The sequence below is a fragment of the Melanerpes formicivorus genome, unplaced genomic scaffold, assembly GCF_026170545.1.
Source record: "Melanerpes formicivorus ecotype bairdi unplaced genomic scaffold, bMelFor1.0.p_v2 SCAF_11, whole genome shotgun sequence".
NCBI classification, from domain to species: Eukaryota; Metazoa; Chordata; class Aves; order Piciformes; family Picidae; genus Melanerpes; species Melanerpes formicivorus.
The window spans coordinates 5,899,412-5,911,614 of record NW_027142363.1 but is presented as its reverse complement, the minus strand read 5'-3'; the positions used below and the strand labels follow the sequence as shown (position 1 = coordinate 5,911,614).

Here is a 12,203-nt window from a genome sequence, read left to right as displayed (position 1 = left end):
GGCAGCGCAAGAAAGCACCGAGGAGGAGCGGTGCACACAACTGCAATCAGATGTACCTCATCGTCATAACCCCCCTCCTCTGACTGAATCACAAAAGTCCCTACATCGGGAATCGCCACCTCTACAACTCGCTGGTTAGGAGCTGGTTGAGCTGGGGCATTATCAGAGCTCTGCAGAAGAAAACCATGATCAGTATGTGCATGAGGAAAAAGAAACAAATGAATCAGAAAACAGAGGGACATTACGGGAAGAGGCAAACGGGGAGGCCGATCAAGTGAAACGCTGTGCACTGTTGGAGTGCTGAAAGGAAACACAAGTATCACATACCCTAGTCACAGCTCCTGCATTTATTTCAAGCAGTGCATTTTAAAATTAAGCCTTAACTATTAGAAATATTTTATTTCTCCTTCAGTGTCTAATTCCACCTTTACAGCTTTAGTACCCCATTACAAACTGAAGACAGTCATTAAAGAATAGAGCTATGAACCACTTCTTTTTTCGCCATTTCACAAAAACATTGCTGAATGTAGCTGAAATATTTGGTGAATTCCTACTGAGGGATGGCAGCAAGGCAAAGACCAGCATATCCTGACACTCTATGAAAGGAAAAAAAGATGGCCTGTAGCCATCAAGATATAGGAAAAAATATTTAAAGGTGCATTACATTCAACAGTTTGAGGGTTTTTAGAAGAGTGATTAGATGTAAAAATCAGGGAAAGATTATGTTAGTCACTTAAATTCTTGCTGTGTTAAAATAAGTCATAACCAACAATGGAGACAAATCTCAGCTCCTACGGTCTATCATTGTACAATAGCCAGGTTGTAATATTATAACATGAACTTTGACTCCAATCTAAGCCATGACAGAGTGCCATGTCACTTGTTTTGCAACTATTACAACAGTCTCATTTTTTTAACAAGTACTCTAGAAATACACAGTGTCTGTTTACACCCAGAACTGTATAAATACAAAGGAAAATTGTGCAATCAGAGGGCAGAAAATAGGACAGAAGGGTAGAAAATGGACTCAAATTATCATGTAGTGGCTAATCTACAATTCTGTTAGTTCCACATCCTGATGTTGGCTTTCCCTCTTCTAAAACAAACAAACAAGAGGTGGAGGAAAGGAATATATGCCTGCATGCCAGAATGTATATGGAAGTATAGCAATCAAAAAGCATGCCAATACACTGGGAAGGAAGCACGATTCTGCCTCAGTTAAACCTGGCATACAGAGAGCAGCTTCTAAGCATTAAAAGACTACTTTAACATCAGCTAGAAATTTGCTTTAGATTCTAACAGCTGAAATATATGTGTTTATAAACAAAATAGTTTGCAAAGTTTGAGATCTTTGGGTTTATTCATCTACCTTGTTGCAGAACAATGCAGTGAAAATACTGGGAGTAAGACAACCTGCATCTCTCTCACTAAGCCTATCATGATATTCCCCATATGGTTTCTCAGCCACAGTCTAATAAAGTCCTAACTTTGATAACTGTGCAAAATGTCACTAATGTAAGTTAAAACACCCCATCTGCAGAATTAATTCTGTAAGATCTTTCTGCATCCCATCAGGACTGGAAGCCCATTGATCCCAGAAAGTCCAAATGCTTTAGCTGGAGGTAACTGTCTTTAAATTGGCTCTCCTTAAGCTTTTGTGTGTTCTGGGAAACAAAAAGTAGTTAGATACCTGGAGTACTGTGTCCAGTTCTGGGCTCCCTGGTTGAAGAGGGATAGGGATATACTCAAACAAGTCCAGCAGAGGGCTATGAGAGGGCTGTCTTATTAATGTTTACAAATATCTGAAGGGTGGATGCCAAGAAGATGCTAGTCTCTTTTCAGTGGTACCCTGTGACAGGACATGGGGCAGTGGATTCAAACTGGAACACAGGAAGTTCTGCCCCAACAGGAGCAAAGACTTCTTTACTGTAAGGTGACAGAGCACTGGAACAGGCTGCCCAGAGAAGTTTTCTCCTTCTAGAGAGGCTTTCAAGACCCATCTGGATGCATTTCTGTGGGATGTGCCCCAGGTGATCCTGATCGATCTACGGACGTCTCTTCCAACCCCTACCATTCTATGATTCTATGATAGGCAGTCTCTTAAACCATTAGTTGTAGAGCATCTTTTCATCCAGGGTTAGATTAGTTTTCCCCTTGGCTCTCATTTCAGTTTAGCACAGAAAGCATATTTCTCTGCTCTCCTGACACCACAGGAGAGAAGGATGGAATATGTATCAGATGACAGACAACTTGTTGACTCTCACATTTTCAAAGGTTTTAAGAGAACATTCCTGTTGGCCAATGATATTTTGGGCTAGCCTGCTTTTATTTAATGAGGATTCATATCTGAATTAAGCAAGCAGGATGATTCAAATTTTGCACAGATCTGAATTGTCTGCATCTCCAGTGGTTACTAAGGGTGCCTAAGCAAGCTGCAGTGTATATTTCATATGTTGTATCCTTATGTTCCAAGACAGATGCATGTATTGCTTTAGAAACATTTACTTCTGTGGAAAATACATTGTTAATTCATCTATATATGATAGGAAAGCAGGGGGAAAAATTTGCTGAAAGAAAAATTTATCAGTATTAGTTTTACTAACTCATGAAGTAGTTAAATTCCCTTTTCCTCTTGTTATGTTGTGTTAACTGAAGACAGAATCACCCAACACTAATTCTTATACACATTCTAATACATGCCTCTGAATCACCAACCCCCCTCCACACTTCCATCAACTTGTGAATCTGCATAAAAAGCTACAGAATACTGCTAGAAAAAGATCTTAGTTTTGAAAGCTGCTTTGACTCCCCTAGGTCTTTCAAGGGAAGTCAATTAGAATCTTGTATTTCTCAGACGAAAGCCTGGATGTGTAAAGAAGTATTTCTCAAGTCTTTTACATGGAATATAAATGTTAACTCCTCAAAATTAAATGGAAACAGCCAATATTTTGAAAAGATGGTGGGCCCAAATACAACTATCACTGGAAAAATGCACTGTGACAAGTACTTTAGTCACATACAAAATATTAAGATGTCCTCTTTCTACTGCACTCAACTACTGTAGTACACATCTTCTGGATGGACTTTAGTGTTGGGACAGCCCTTGACAAAACAGTGATTTTTCAGTTCAAAGTTCACACACATGTACTCCTGTTTATCAGCTATTACACCATGTAGTTACACAACAAAAGCAAAAGCAGTATTGCAAGCTGAAAAATACCCTCACCGTATCCATTATAGCTTCTGGACCTCTATCTTCTTGTTCAGCTAAAGCTTTATTGATTGCTTGTATAGAATCTTCTTTTAAGTGCTTTGAAGTACCACTTCTTGATGGCTGCTCTAAATATTCTGGTTCTCCTGCTTGAACTTTGTGACAGAAATAAGATAACAAATGTGTGTGTTAACATAAGCATGAATACTCAATTGATTAGTTTTGTTTGGATCACTGCCTCACAGATAAGGTAATCCACACAGAAAATGCAGGGTAGGTCACACCATTCAAACACAACTTCACACCAGTCTGTCTCTCAAGTCATCTGGACCCATGATTTTTTATGAGGAACAACAAACCTAAAGGACTGTTAAGGCTCTTGAGTGAGAGGTGTTCATCAATCATACAGAGGATGACTGAGAACAAAGTTAAGATTCTGCTTAGACTTTCTGTGGGGTACAGACCCAATATATGGAACAGCCTACAGCCACTTGAGTGCCAGATGTGTTTTTCCTTTGGAAAATAATCAATACAGTATATTTTTCTGACTTAAGGGAAATCTCAGGGACTCCTGTACTTGAGGGCAAAAAAAACTGATTAGCATAAATAATGTCTTATATTCCTCACCCAATGAAAGCAAATTTTGGCAGATGAAACATTCATTTAGTACTTTCCATCACTAGCAAAAGAACTAGTCTCAAAGTGGTTTGTGAAGTCAAAACACACATGAAGTCACTGCTCCATAGTTTGTAGTCATAGGCAGGTATGAGAAATACACATTCAGTCTTATTAACTCAAAGCACTGCAATGAAATGTGGACAGCAGCCCCAGTACACAAATCCATCACATTATCTTCTACAAAACACACATACAGCCTTCTCCAATGGAGCCAAGGGTTGATATAACCTAAAACTTCACGGCTTTTTCTGTGTCAAAGCAGGCATGTATTTTACAGCCAGATTGCCAGTGCTCTTTATTAGCTAGGTTCCTAACAGTATTGGCCTCACTGTTGCTGCTCAGAGTCTCTTTCACAGTTTTAACACCCTCACTTTTCACCTGCTACTGCTAACTCTCTTCAATACATCACACCAAGTAAATTGTACTTCTCTTTAGATCTAAATTCTTTCCTAATTTAAAATGAGGAGGTAGGTCTTCCACTCAATCCCTCTGAATAGAAGATTACACATCACTTATTGACTATAAGAACTCTGTGAGACTGGTGAGATTTGTTTATAACTACCTATTTTAAAAGGCCAAAGTGGATATAGAAAGAAGAAAAGAGGAAAAAAATATTACTAAAAGCTAAGCACCACTGGGAGAGAAAAGGCAGAAGAACCAGTAAGGGTTTTTTTGTGGGGTTTTTGTTTCTTTGGGATTTGTATGTGTGTTTTGTTGTTTTTAATTAAACAAACCCACTAAAATAGGAAGCTTCCAAAATGGCAAAAACAGTTTACCTGTAAACAGTAACAGTAAACAGTTCAAGATTACACAAAGTAACCTTTTCTTCCCTTCTTCAACTACAAAATATATACAGACCTAATGATATCTGGTTCTATTGCTTTTACAAATTTGAAGCAGCAGCTAACCTGGAGCAGGTGAGGGTGCTGGTGCCCTGGGTATCTGAGATAGCAGCTTCTCCTGCTGTGCTTTCTGAGCAAGTTCTGCATCCCACTCCTCAAGTTCTTTCTCAAAACGTTTATTGTCTTCCTTGACATAGTCCCTTAGATCAGAAGGCAGTGTGTCCATTCCAACAAGGATCTGTCCTGTTTCTTTATTAAACTCCTCTGTAGCATCATGAAACATAAATTTCAAAAAGAAGGTATGGGAAAAAATAAAGTATAATCAACAAATTGCTAGAAACATCCAACACAGCACCAATACCCCCAAACTGCTTTCACACATTGAGTACCGTGTCCAGTTCTGGGCCCCTCAGGTTAGGAAAGATGTTGCTGCTGGAACATGTCCAGAGAAGGGCAACAAAGCTGGGGAGGGGTTTGGAGCACAAGCCCTATGAGGAGGGGCTGAGGGAGCTGGGGTTGCTTAGCCTGGAGAGGAGGAGGCTCAGAGGAGACCTTATTGCTGTCTACAACTACCTGGAGGGAGGTGGCAGACAGGGGGGGAGTTGGTCTCTTCTCCCAGGCAGCCAGCACCAGAACAAGAGAACACAGTCTCAGGCTGCGCCAGGGGAGGTTTAGGTTGGATGCTAGGAAGAAGTTCTATACAGAGAGAATGATTGCTCATTGGAATGGGCTGCCCGGGGAGGTGGTGGAGTCACCGTCATTGGAGGTGTTTAGGAGGAGACTTGATGGGGCGCTTGGTGCCATGGTTTAGTTGATTAGATGGTGTTGGATGATAGGTTGGACTCAATGATCTCAAAGGTGTTTTCCAACCTGGTCTGGTCTGGTCTGGTCTATTCTATTCTATTCTATTCTATTCCACAAGTTGAGAGCAATTGTTCCACCCACAACAACCCCAGTCTAACAGTTTCAAGTATAAACAGGACTTTCAGTGGTTACTAAAACCATTTAAAAATCTGGAAATCCACGTGAAAGAAGTTTGGTTTATCAATACATTCAGCTATTCTGCATCATGCAGGAAGTGTATTCATAATGTTACCTTGTATCAAGTATTGCTCCTTATCATTGATATACATTAAACAATATGCACTGGCATTCCTGTAGCCACCAAAAGAGTCCCGTTCCAATTCTTCCCAGGTTGATTTTGTCACAGAAATATCATTGTATTTCATCCACCGGCCCTGGTGGTGGTCATAAATATATGCCCAGTAGTGTCCTGCATTAGCTTGACCTTCATGAACTAGAACAGCGTGCAATCGATAAGGAACCTTAAAACAAACAAACAAAAACACCCAAATGTCACACTTGGCATCATTTAGTTCGTAGATCCTGCCAGCAAACAATTGTTAAACAGGATCAGAACACAACACAGAGAGGAAACAAGAAGGTAAAACCAACAGCCCATTAAACAAAAGAACTTTGAACTATTTTACTTACCACTAGTAGATACAGGAGACCTTAAAAACATTAGCAAGTCCATAGCACAAAAGTCTGCCCTGTTGTCTTTACTGTCACTTAATTCCTCCTTATTCCTACATTCTTTGTGTCTACAAAACCCCCTTAGATATGTCAGTGTCTTGTGTGCCAATGATTTGGTCCCATAAACCTGGTAAACTTGTCCCTAAAGTCTGGAAAGGCATATGCAAATTCAATGTAATAAACTCTGTAAGGTTTATCAGTCAGAGAGTTTATTTAAAGGAGTATCTGAGAGTTGAATATTTCCATTATTCAAAGACAAAATTCTTACATTAGAACAGAATTTCAGCTATTTTCCAATGTTTTACATATCAGTATCAGTAAAAGCACTAAGAGAAGCATGGACCACATGAAGACATCCTCTCCTCCTCTTGAGGCAGAGAGTTCTACTGTTTCTAGCATCAGTAGAAAAAGTATCCCATTAAATTTAGTTTCTAAGTAGTTAGAAGTCTGAAGAAGAGAGATGCATAAGCAGAATGAATGAGTGCTTCCTTCCTTACAAGTCTTTTTAAAGCATCCTAGTGATCAGCTCATCGTAAGGTGCCAAAACAACACATCCAACAAAAAAGAGAAAGTTGATTTTCCCCAACATGCACAGTATGTGTGAATGACAAAAAAGGATGAAAAACATGTAAGAATCTTTTACTGGTGTCAGTCTGGCCTGCAGAAAAACAGCCTATTTAATACATGGTGTATTTATTGCAAGTATCACTTGAGTATCACAATAATCAGTAGCCATAAATACATATGGAACTGTAACCTGAGAAACTCCTTAGAGTTATTTTTAACCTGATCATTTTCTTCCAGGCTATATTGCAACCCCCTTGGACTGTTGAGGTAACTGTACAGCAGCTGGAATCCAAAAGTCTGTCATCCCAGAGAGCAAACCACTCTGTAAATCTCTCAAATGCAAGAAGTACACAAAGAAGAAATTCTAGCAAATCCTTAAATCTGAATGCTTTGGAGTTTTAAACATCTGTTATCAAACCAGTGTGAGAGTCTTCTTAAAATAATTGCAAGCCCATCCATATGCACATAAATATATGCAGATCCTAATTAAAGAACAGGGAAGTCCAGGTAATGACCAGGCTGGACGAGGCTCTGGCCAGCCTGATCTAGTGTGGGGTGTCCCTGCCCATGGCAGGGGGGGTGGAACTAGATGATCCTTGTGGTCCCTTCCAACCCTGACTGATACTATCAAGTCAGGTCTCTGCAGACTTCAACAAAAAATTTCCTCACCCTAAAACTGGCCATGAAAAATCCCAGGTGAACTGAAATGATTTTATTTAAAACCTTGCTAGCTGGGTCAGCTTGAGGGCCCCTACTCTCTCCTCCAGCTGTCAGTCACCCATGGTGAGTGTCCAGGAAGATTTCCCTACAGAGGTCTGTGACTGGGGACCAGGCAAGCTTAGGGCCAACAAGCATATCTTGTGACAAGGCATTATATCAACACTCATTAACAGCACAGGGCAACACAAGTAAATAGCCAGCATCAAACTTCCTAGCTTAATAGTCATCAAACAGAAATGGGCTTTCAGCAGCCTCATCACATGTAGCTGCAGAACAGATGTATCAGAGCTAATATATCAAAGATGATGAATTCCCACAGGAAAAACAGAAGTGCCTCATTTCCCCAGAGCAAGTTGATGGAATATGATGGAAATAAGCAAGTGATGAAATCTAGTCACTCAGGAGGATGAGACAATATAAGAAACTCAGGAAGGTGTTTCATATGGCAATTTGACCAAGCTTTTATGGACAACTGTAGTTTCCTTAGAATCAAAGATGACACAAGGAGTAAATGAGGTGCTTCTTAAATAGTTTGTACAAACATTAGGAAGCATCCTGCAAGGACAGTATATTTTCCTTCAAAAGATTAGTTCTATGTACTCAGACCCTACCAGCTCACAAGAGAAAAGCTTTCAGTCCTACAACTGTATCATTCAGAGGAAAACATCTATCCTGTGAAACTACTGGAGAAGGGGAGCTATCCAATTGCCCAGACTCAGAGGTAGGCAGGGGAAAGCAGACAGCTGTATGCACCTGCCTCCTTCCTACTGTGCTGAACACACAGAGGAACACAAACAGCTGAGCTACAGAAGCCTTCACTTCTTGCCTGTGATGGGTTCAGTACCCACTTCAGTACCAAACAATAATTAAGGCACATCTCTGCTTTCAGGCATGGCACAGGAAGCCTCTCTATGAATCTACACTTGGAATCCATCTTCAAAGTCCTCTGTTTCTGGAATTCTGTTTCAAAACCAGCACCAACAAAAATCTGGTCTAGATTTTGCAAGTCTGCACAAGGACAAAGTGTTTTACTAAACAATCCCCTTTCTTCATTGTAATAACTGCTGACCTCACTAGCCAGAGGTATTTTCTCCAGCAACACTCAAGCCGACACAGCTAGGCTATTTGGATGCAAGGTGACGAAATTGCTTCTCTCATTTTACCATGAGACAACTTACCATGAGACAACACGTAAACTTCCTCCTGTAACATAAATACCAAGACAAAAAAAAAAGCATGCCTGCCAGTAGCAAGCTTAAAGAAAGCCATCCAGGCAAGCCTGCCTGAAACCCATAACATCAAGTCAGCTGCCAGGAACTATTACAAGCCAAGTACAAAATGAAAAGGTACATGAAGAAAACAGTAGCACTATTAGCCACAAATAAAAATCAGGAGCCTTGAATTCCCAAGTATCAATATAGAATCTGCAATACACAAAGGCAAGAAGCATCAAAGCAGAAACTTAATAGATTCATAGTATCATAGAATCAGTCAGAGTTGGAAGGGACCACAAGGATCATCTAGTTCCAACCCCCCTGCCATGGGCAGGGACACCCCACACTAGATCAGGCTGGACAGAGCCTCATCCAGCCTGGGCTTAAATACCTCCAGGGATGGGGCCTCAACCACCTCCCTGGACAACCCATTCCAGGGCTTCACCACTCTCATGGGGAAGAACTTCCTCCTCACATCCAGCCTGAATCTCCCCACCTCCAGCTTCATTCCATTCCCCCTAGTCCTATCACTACCTGACATCCTGAGAAGTCCTTCCCCAGCCTTCCTGTAGGCCCCCTTCAGATACTGGAAGGCCACAATTAGGTCACCTTGGAGCCTTCTCTTCTCCAGACTGAACAGCCCCAACTCCTTCAGTCTGTCCTCACAGGAGAGGTGCTCCAGCCCTCTGACCATCCTTGTGGCCCTTCTCTGGACCCGTTCCAGCACGGGTCAGATTCTTGTGTCTAATGTTTTGGCACCTTAAAGCCATAACATTTCCCAGCAATGTGGTCACACCTGAAGTTCTGTGTTTGATTCAAAAAGCTTGGTCAGAGATAGTACACATTTGGGCTTCTCATCACAAAGTTGCTTAACCTTAAGAACGTCATCTGTAAAATACCGGAATTTGTACATCTGTCTGTGCCTGACTAAAAGGTTTGCAAAACCCATGATGAACTGCCAGTGAAATGTCTCAAATGACTACATATAATTGTTGTAGATTTGCTCTGTCTTTAAGCAGTTAAGAACTTCTGGTGAAGTGACAAACAGGATCTATTTGAATTATCTCATGCAGACACTGTACTTACTTGGACCATTGTTTTGTCGGAGTACATCAATTCAATTGTCCGATGTATCCTAGATATACTCTCTTGTAAATCTGAAAGAAGAAGAAGAAAAAGAAGCTCTCTTCCATGAAGCTGCACATGGCAACATCTTTATTTTATCTCATTAAAAGCCAAACAAGGGTGTATTTCACATTTGGTACATCTGTTTACTTGTTTCCATGCCACACACTAAACCTTCCTGAATGACAAAGCAGAGTGATTGACAATATGCTGCCTCTTGTTTCCTAGAGCTCAAGCAAGCCCAACCCCACTGGAACTACTCACCTTGCTGCCCTCCGAGCAAAGGAACAGACTGCAAGCTCTACCCACTCCAGAAAGGCTTTGCTTAGAAACATGCTGAACTTTCTCTTACAGGAGAAGTCACTCTGCATGCAGAGCACTAGATCAAAGCATAGGCCCAGTCACTATCACACTGACAGCTGAGACATCTGCAAAGGCACTCTTCAGCATGGATCTCACCTCTGTTTCATACTACTCACCCAACACCACACACAGAAACCTGCACTGAAACACCCATGTATGCTTCACTCACTCAGTTTGCACCTTCAATTTACACACCCCCAGTCTAACACAGTCTCTAACTTGCCCTCTCATGTCGAAGTATGAAATACCAACCCAACAGACATCTGGACATTAAGGCAATTTTCCCCACTTCCACAAATCCTTTGCAACAGCAAACACACTCCCCTCCAGCTTGTGGCATTACCTCTAGTGTCATTCTCTACTTCAGTCCTCCAGCGATGTAGACAGCCCTCTAAGACAGACAGCTCTTCCTCAGTGATGTGCCTTGGTGCCGGATGCATGGGCAGGTCAGGAGGGATTCGTGATTGTGTGAATGGTTTGTGTATTACTGATCTCTGTACAGGAGATGTGCTTGGAACATCTGAAGAGGAAGGCCCCTGCTGCTCTATTGTGCTGTGTTCATTGAAAACACAAAATATTGAAAAAAGTGACACCATAAATGTAAGCTTTTCACCTGAAAACAGACATTTTAAAGGTAAGCATTTCTAACAGTGCAGTCCAGGGAAGGTACCACAGGGAATTACTATGGAAATTCTGAAAGCTCTGTGTTGTGCTACACATTAGCACAATAACAACTCTGGATGCCATTACTGAAGATAACGGGTTTGGATTGGCTCAGTCAGGCCAGCTTGCTTTACCTGAAATGCTGTTCAACATTTTCAAGTAAGGTCATGTAAGTATTTACAGCACACAAGAAATTTAGCACCAAACCATCTAAGCTTGTTCCAAACAAGCAGCCATCTTAGGAGACTTCTACAAGAGCAACAGAATATTCAAAATGAAAACCTGCTACAGACTTTTCTCTTCCCAGCAACAAGATCACCTATATGTAACCTATATGTAACCTATATGTACACCTATGTGTAACAAGAATCTAAAGATCTTTCTAGCAAGCCACTGACTTTTTACTTTGTGCGTAACATCATGACAGAGCCTGAGGAACCTGGCTTCTTCATTAGTTTGGAAAGTTCTGTGAACATTAAGGGCTGGCAAAGTCATTCCACTTAACAGGCTGTTGTGTTTCTGAAGATTGACAAAAACCTAAAGGTTTTTGCAGAACAAATGTCTATATGGGGAGCCTCAAGTGTATTATTTTTGATATGGTATTTCATACCAGCAATGGTAGCTTTCAAAAGTCTGTCTCTTCAATCATCATGATTTCTACTGGTATTTTACCAGTAAGACATCTGAAACATTTCTAAGGCTTTTAAGATTCATTTACTTCTCTTCTCTGAAATGCAGAGTTAATTATCTTGACTGGACCAGAACCTAGAACTCTACTTTTCAAAGTTAGGTACTGTTGTTAGCATCCACCTAGAGAAGTCCTATGCTGTTACACTCTAATAACTGTTACTAATAGTTACTAGCTTCAATAATAATAAAAACAATTTTATTGGACCTTTATTTCCCTGATATTTTACTCCAACTTTTCAAGTTCCTGACAAACTCAGTGAGCAATGTGAGCTGCAAAGCAGAAAAGAAGCTTAACTCTCAGGCAAAAATTACCAGGTAAGTGATACACCAGAAACCTTGAAGATCTGCAGCACATACACCTTGCCCATATCAGATTCTTAAACCACACACTTGGGAAGCAGTGAGTTCCCCAGATATTGTATTCATTTGGAATTGTAGATGGGATTGTGCTCTGTTTGAAAAATAGTAGTTCTCCACACCAAGACATTTTTATTAGCATAAGAGACAAATCCAGATTATTGACATTACTTATGCCTGTTGTGCTGAAAAATGCTTCTAAGAAGAGAGCAGAAACTTTATGCTATACTCCCTAAG

The 12,203-nt window shown here is 40.7% G+C and overlaps 1 protein-coding gene across 3 annotated transcripts in view; it reads right to left on the bottom strand.

Moving 5' to 3' along the window:
• USP25 (ubiquitin specific peptidase 25) overlaps nt 1-12,203 on the bottom strand; it is a 96,890-nt gene that overhangs the window by 16,665 nt on the left and 68,022 nt on the right. For 2 of the 3 annotated variants that reach the window (XM_068144444.1, XM_068144443.1), the window contains exons 14-19: nt 10,600-10,808; nt 9,855-9,925; nt 5,828-6,056; nt 4,798-4,995; nt 3,227-3,366; nt 57-170 (exon numbers count right to left, since the gene is read on the bottom strand). In XM_068144444.1, coding sequence (XP_068000545.1) covers nt 57-170; nt 3,227-3,366; nt 4,798-4,995; nt 5,828-6,056; nt 9,855-9,925; nt 10,600-10,808 — 961 coding nt within the window. The remainder of the gene's footprint in view (nt 1-56; nt 171-3,226; nt 3,367-4,797; nt 4,996-5,827; nt 6,057-9,854; nt 9,926-10,599; nt 10,809-12,203) is intronic. The other variant, XM_068144445.1, reaches the window with a different exon arrangement.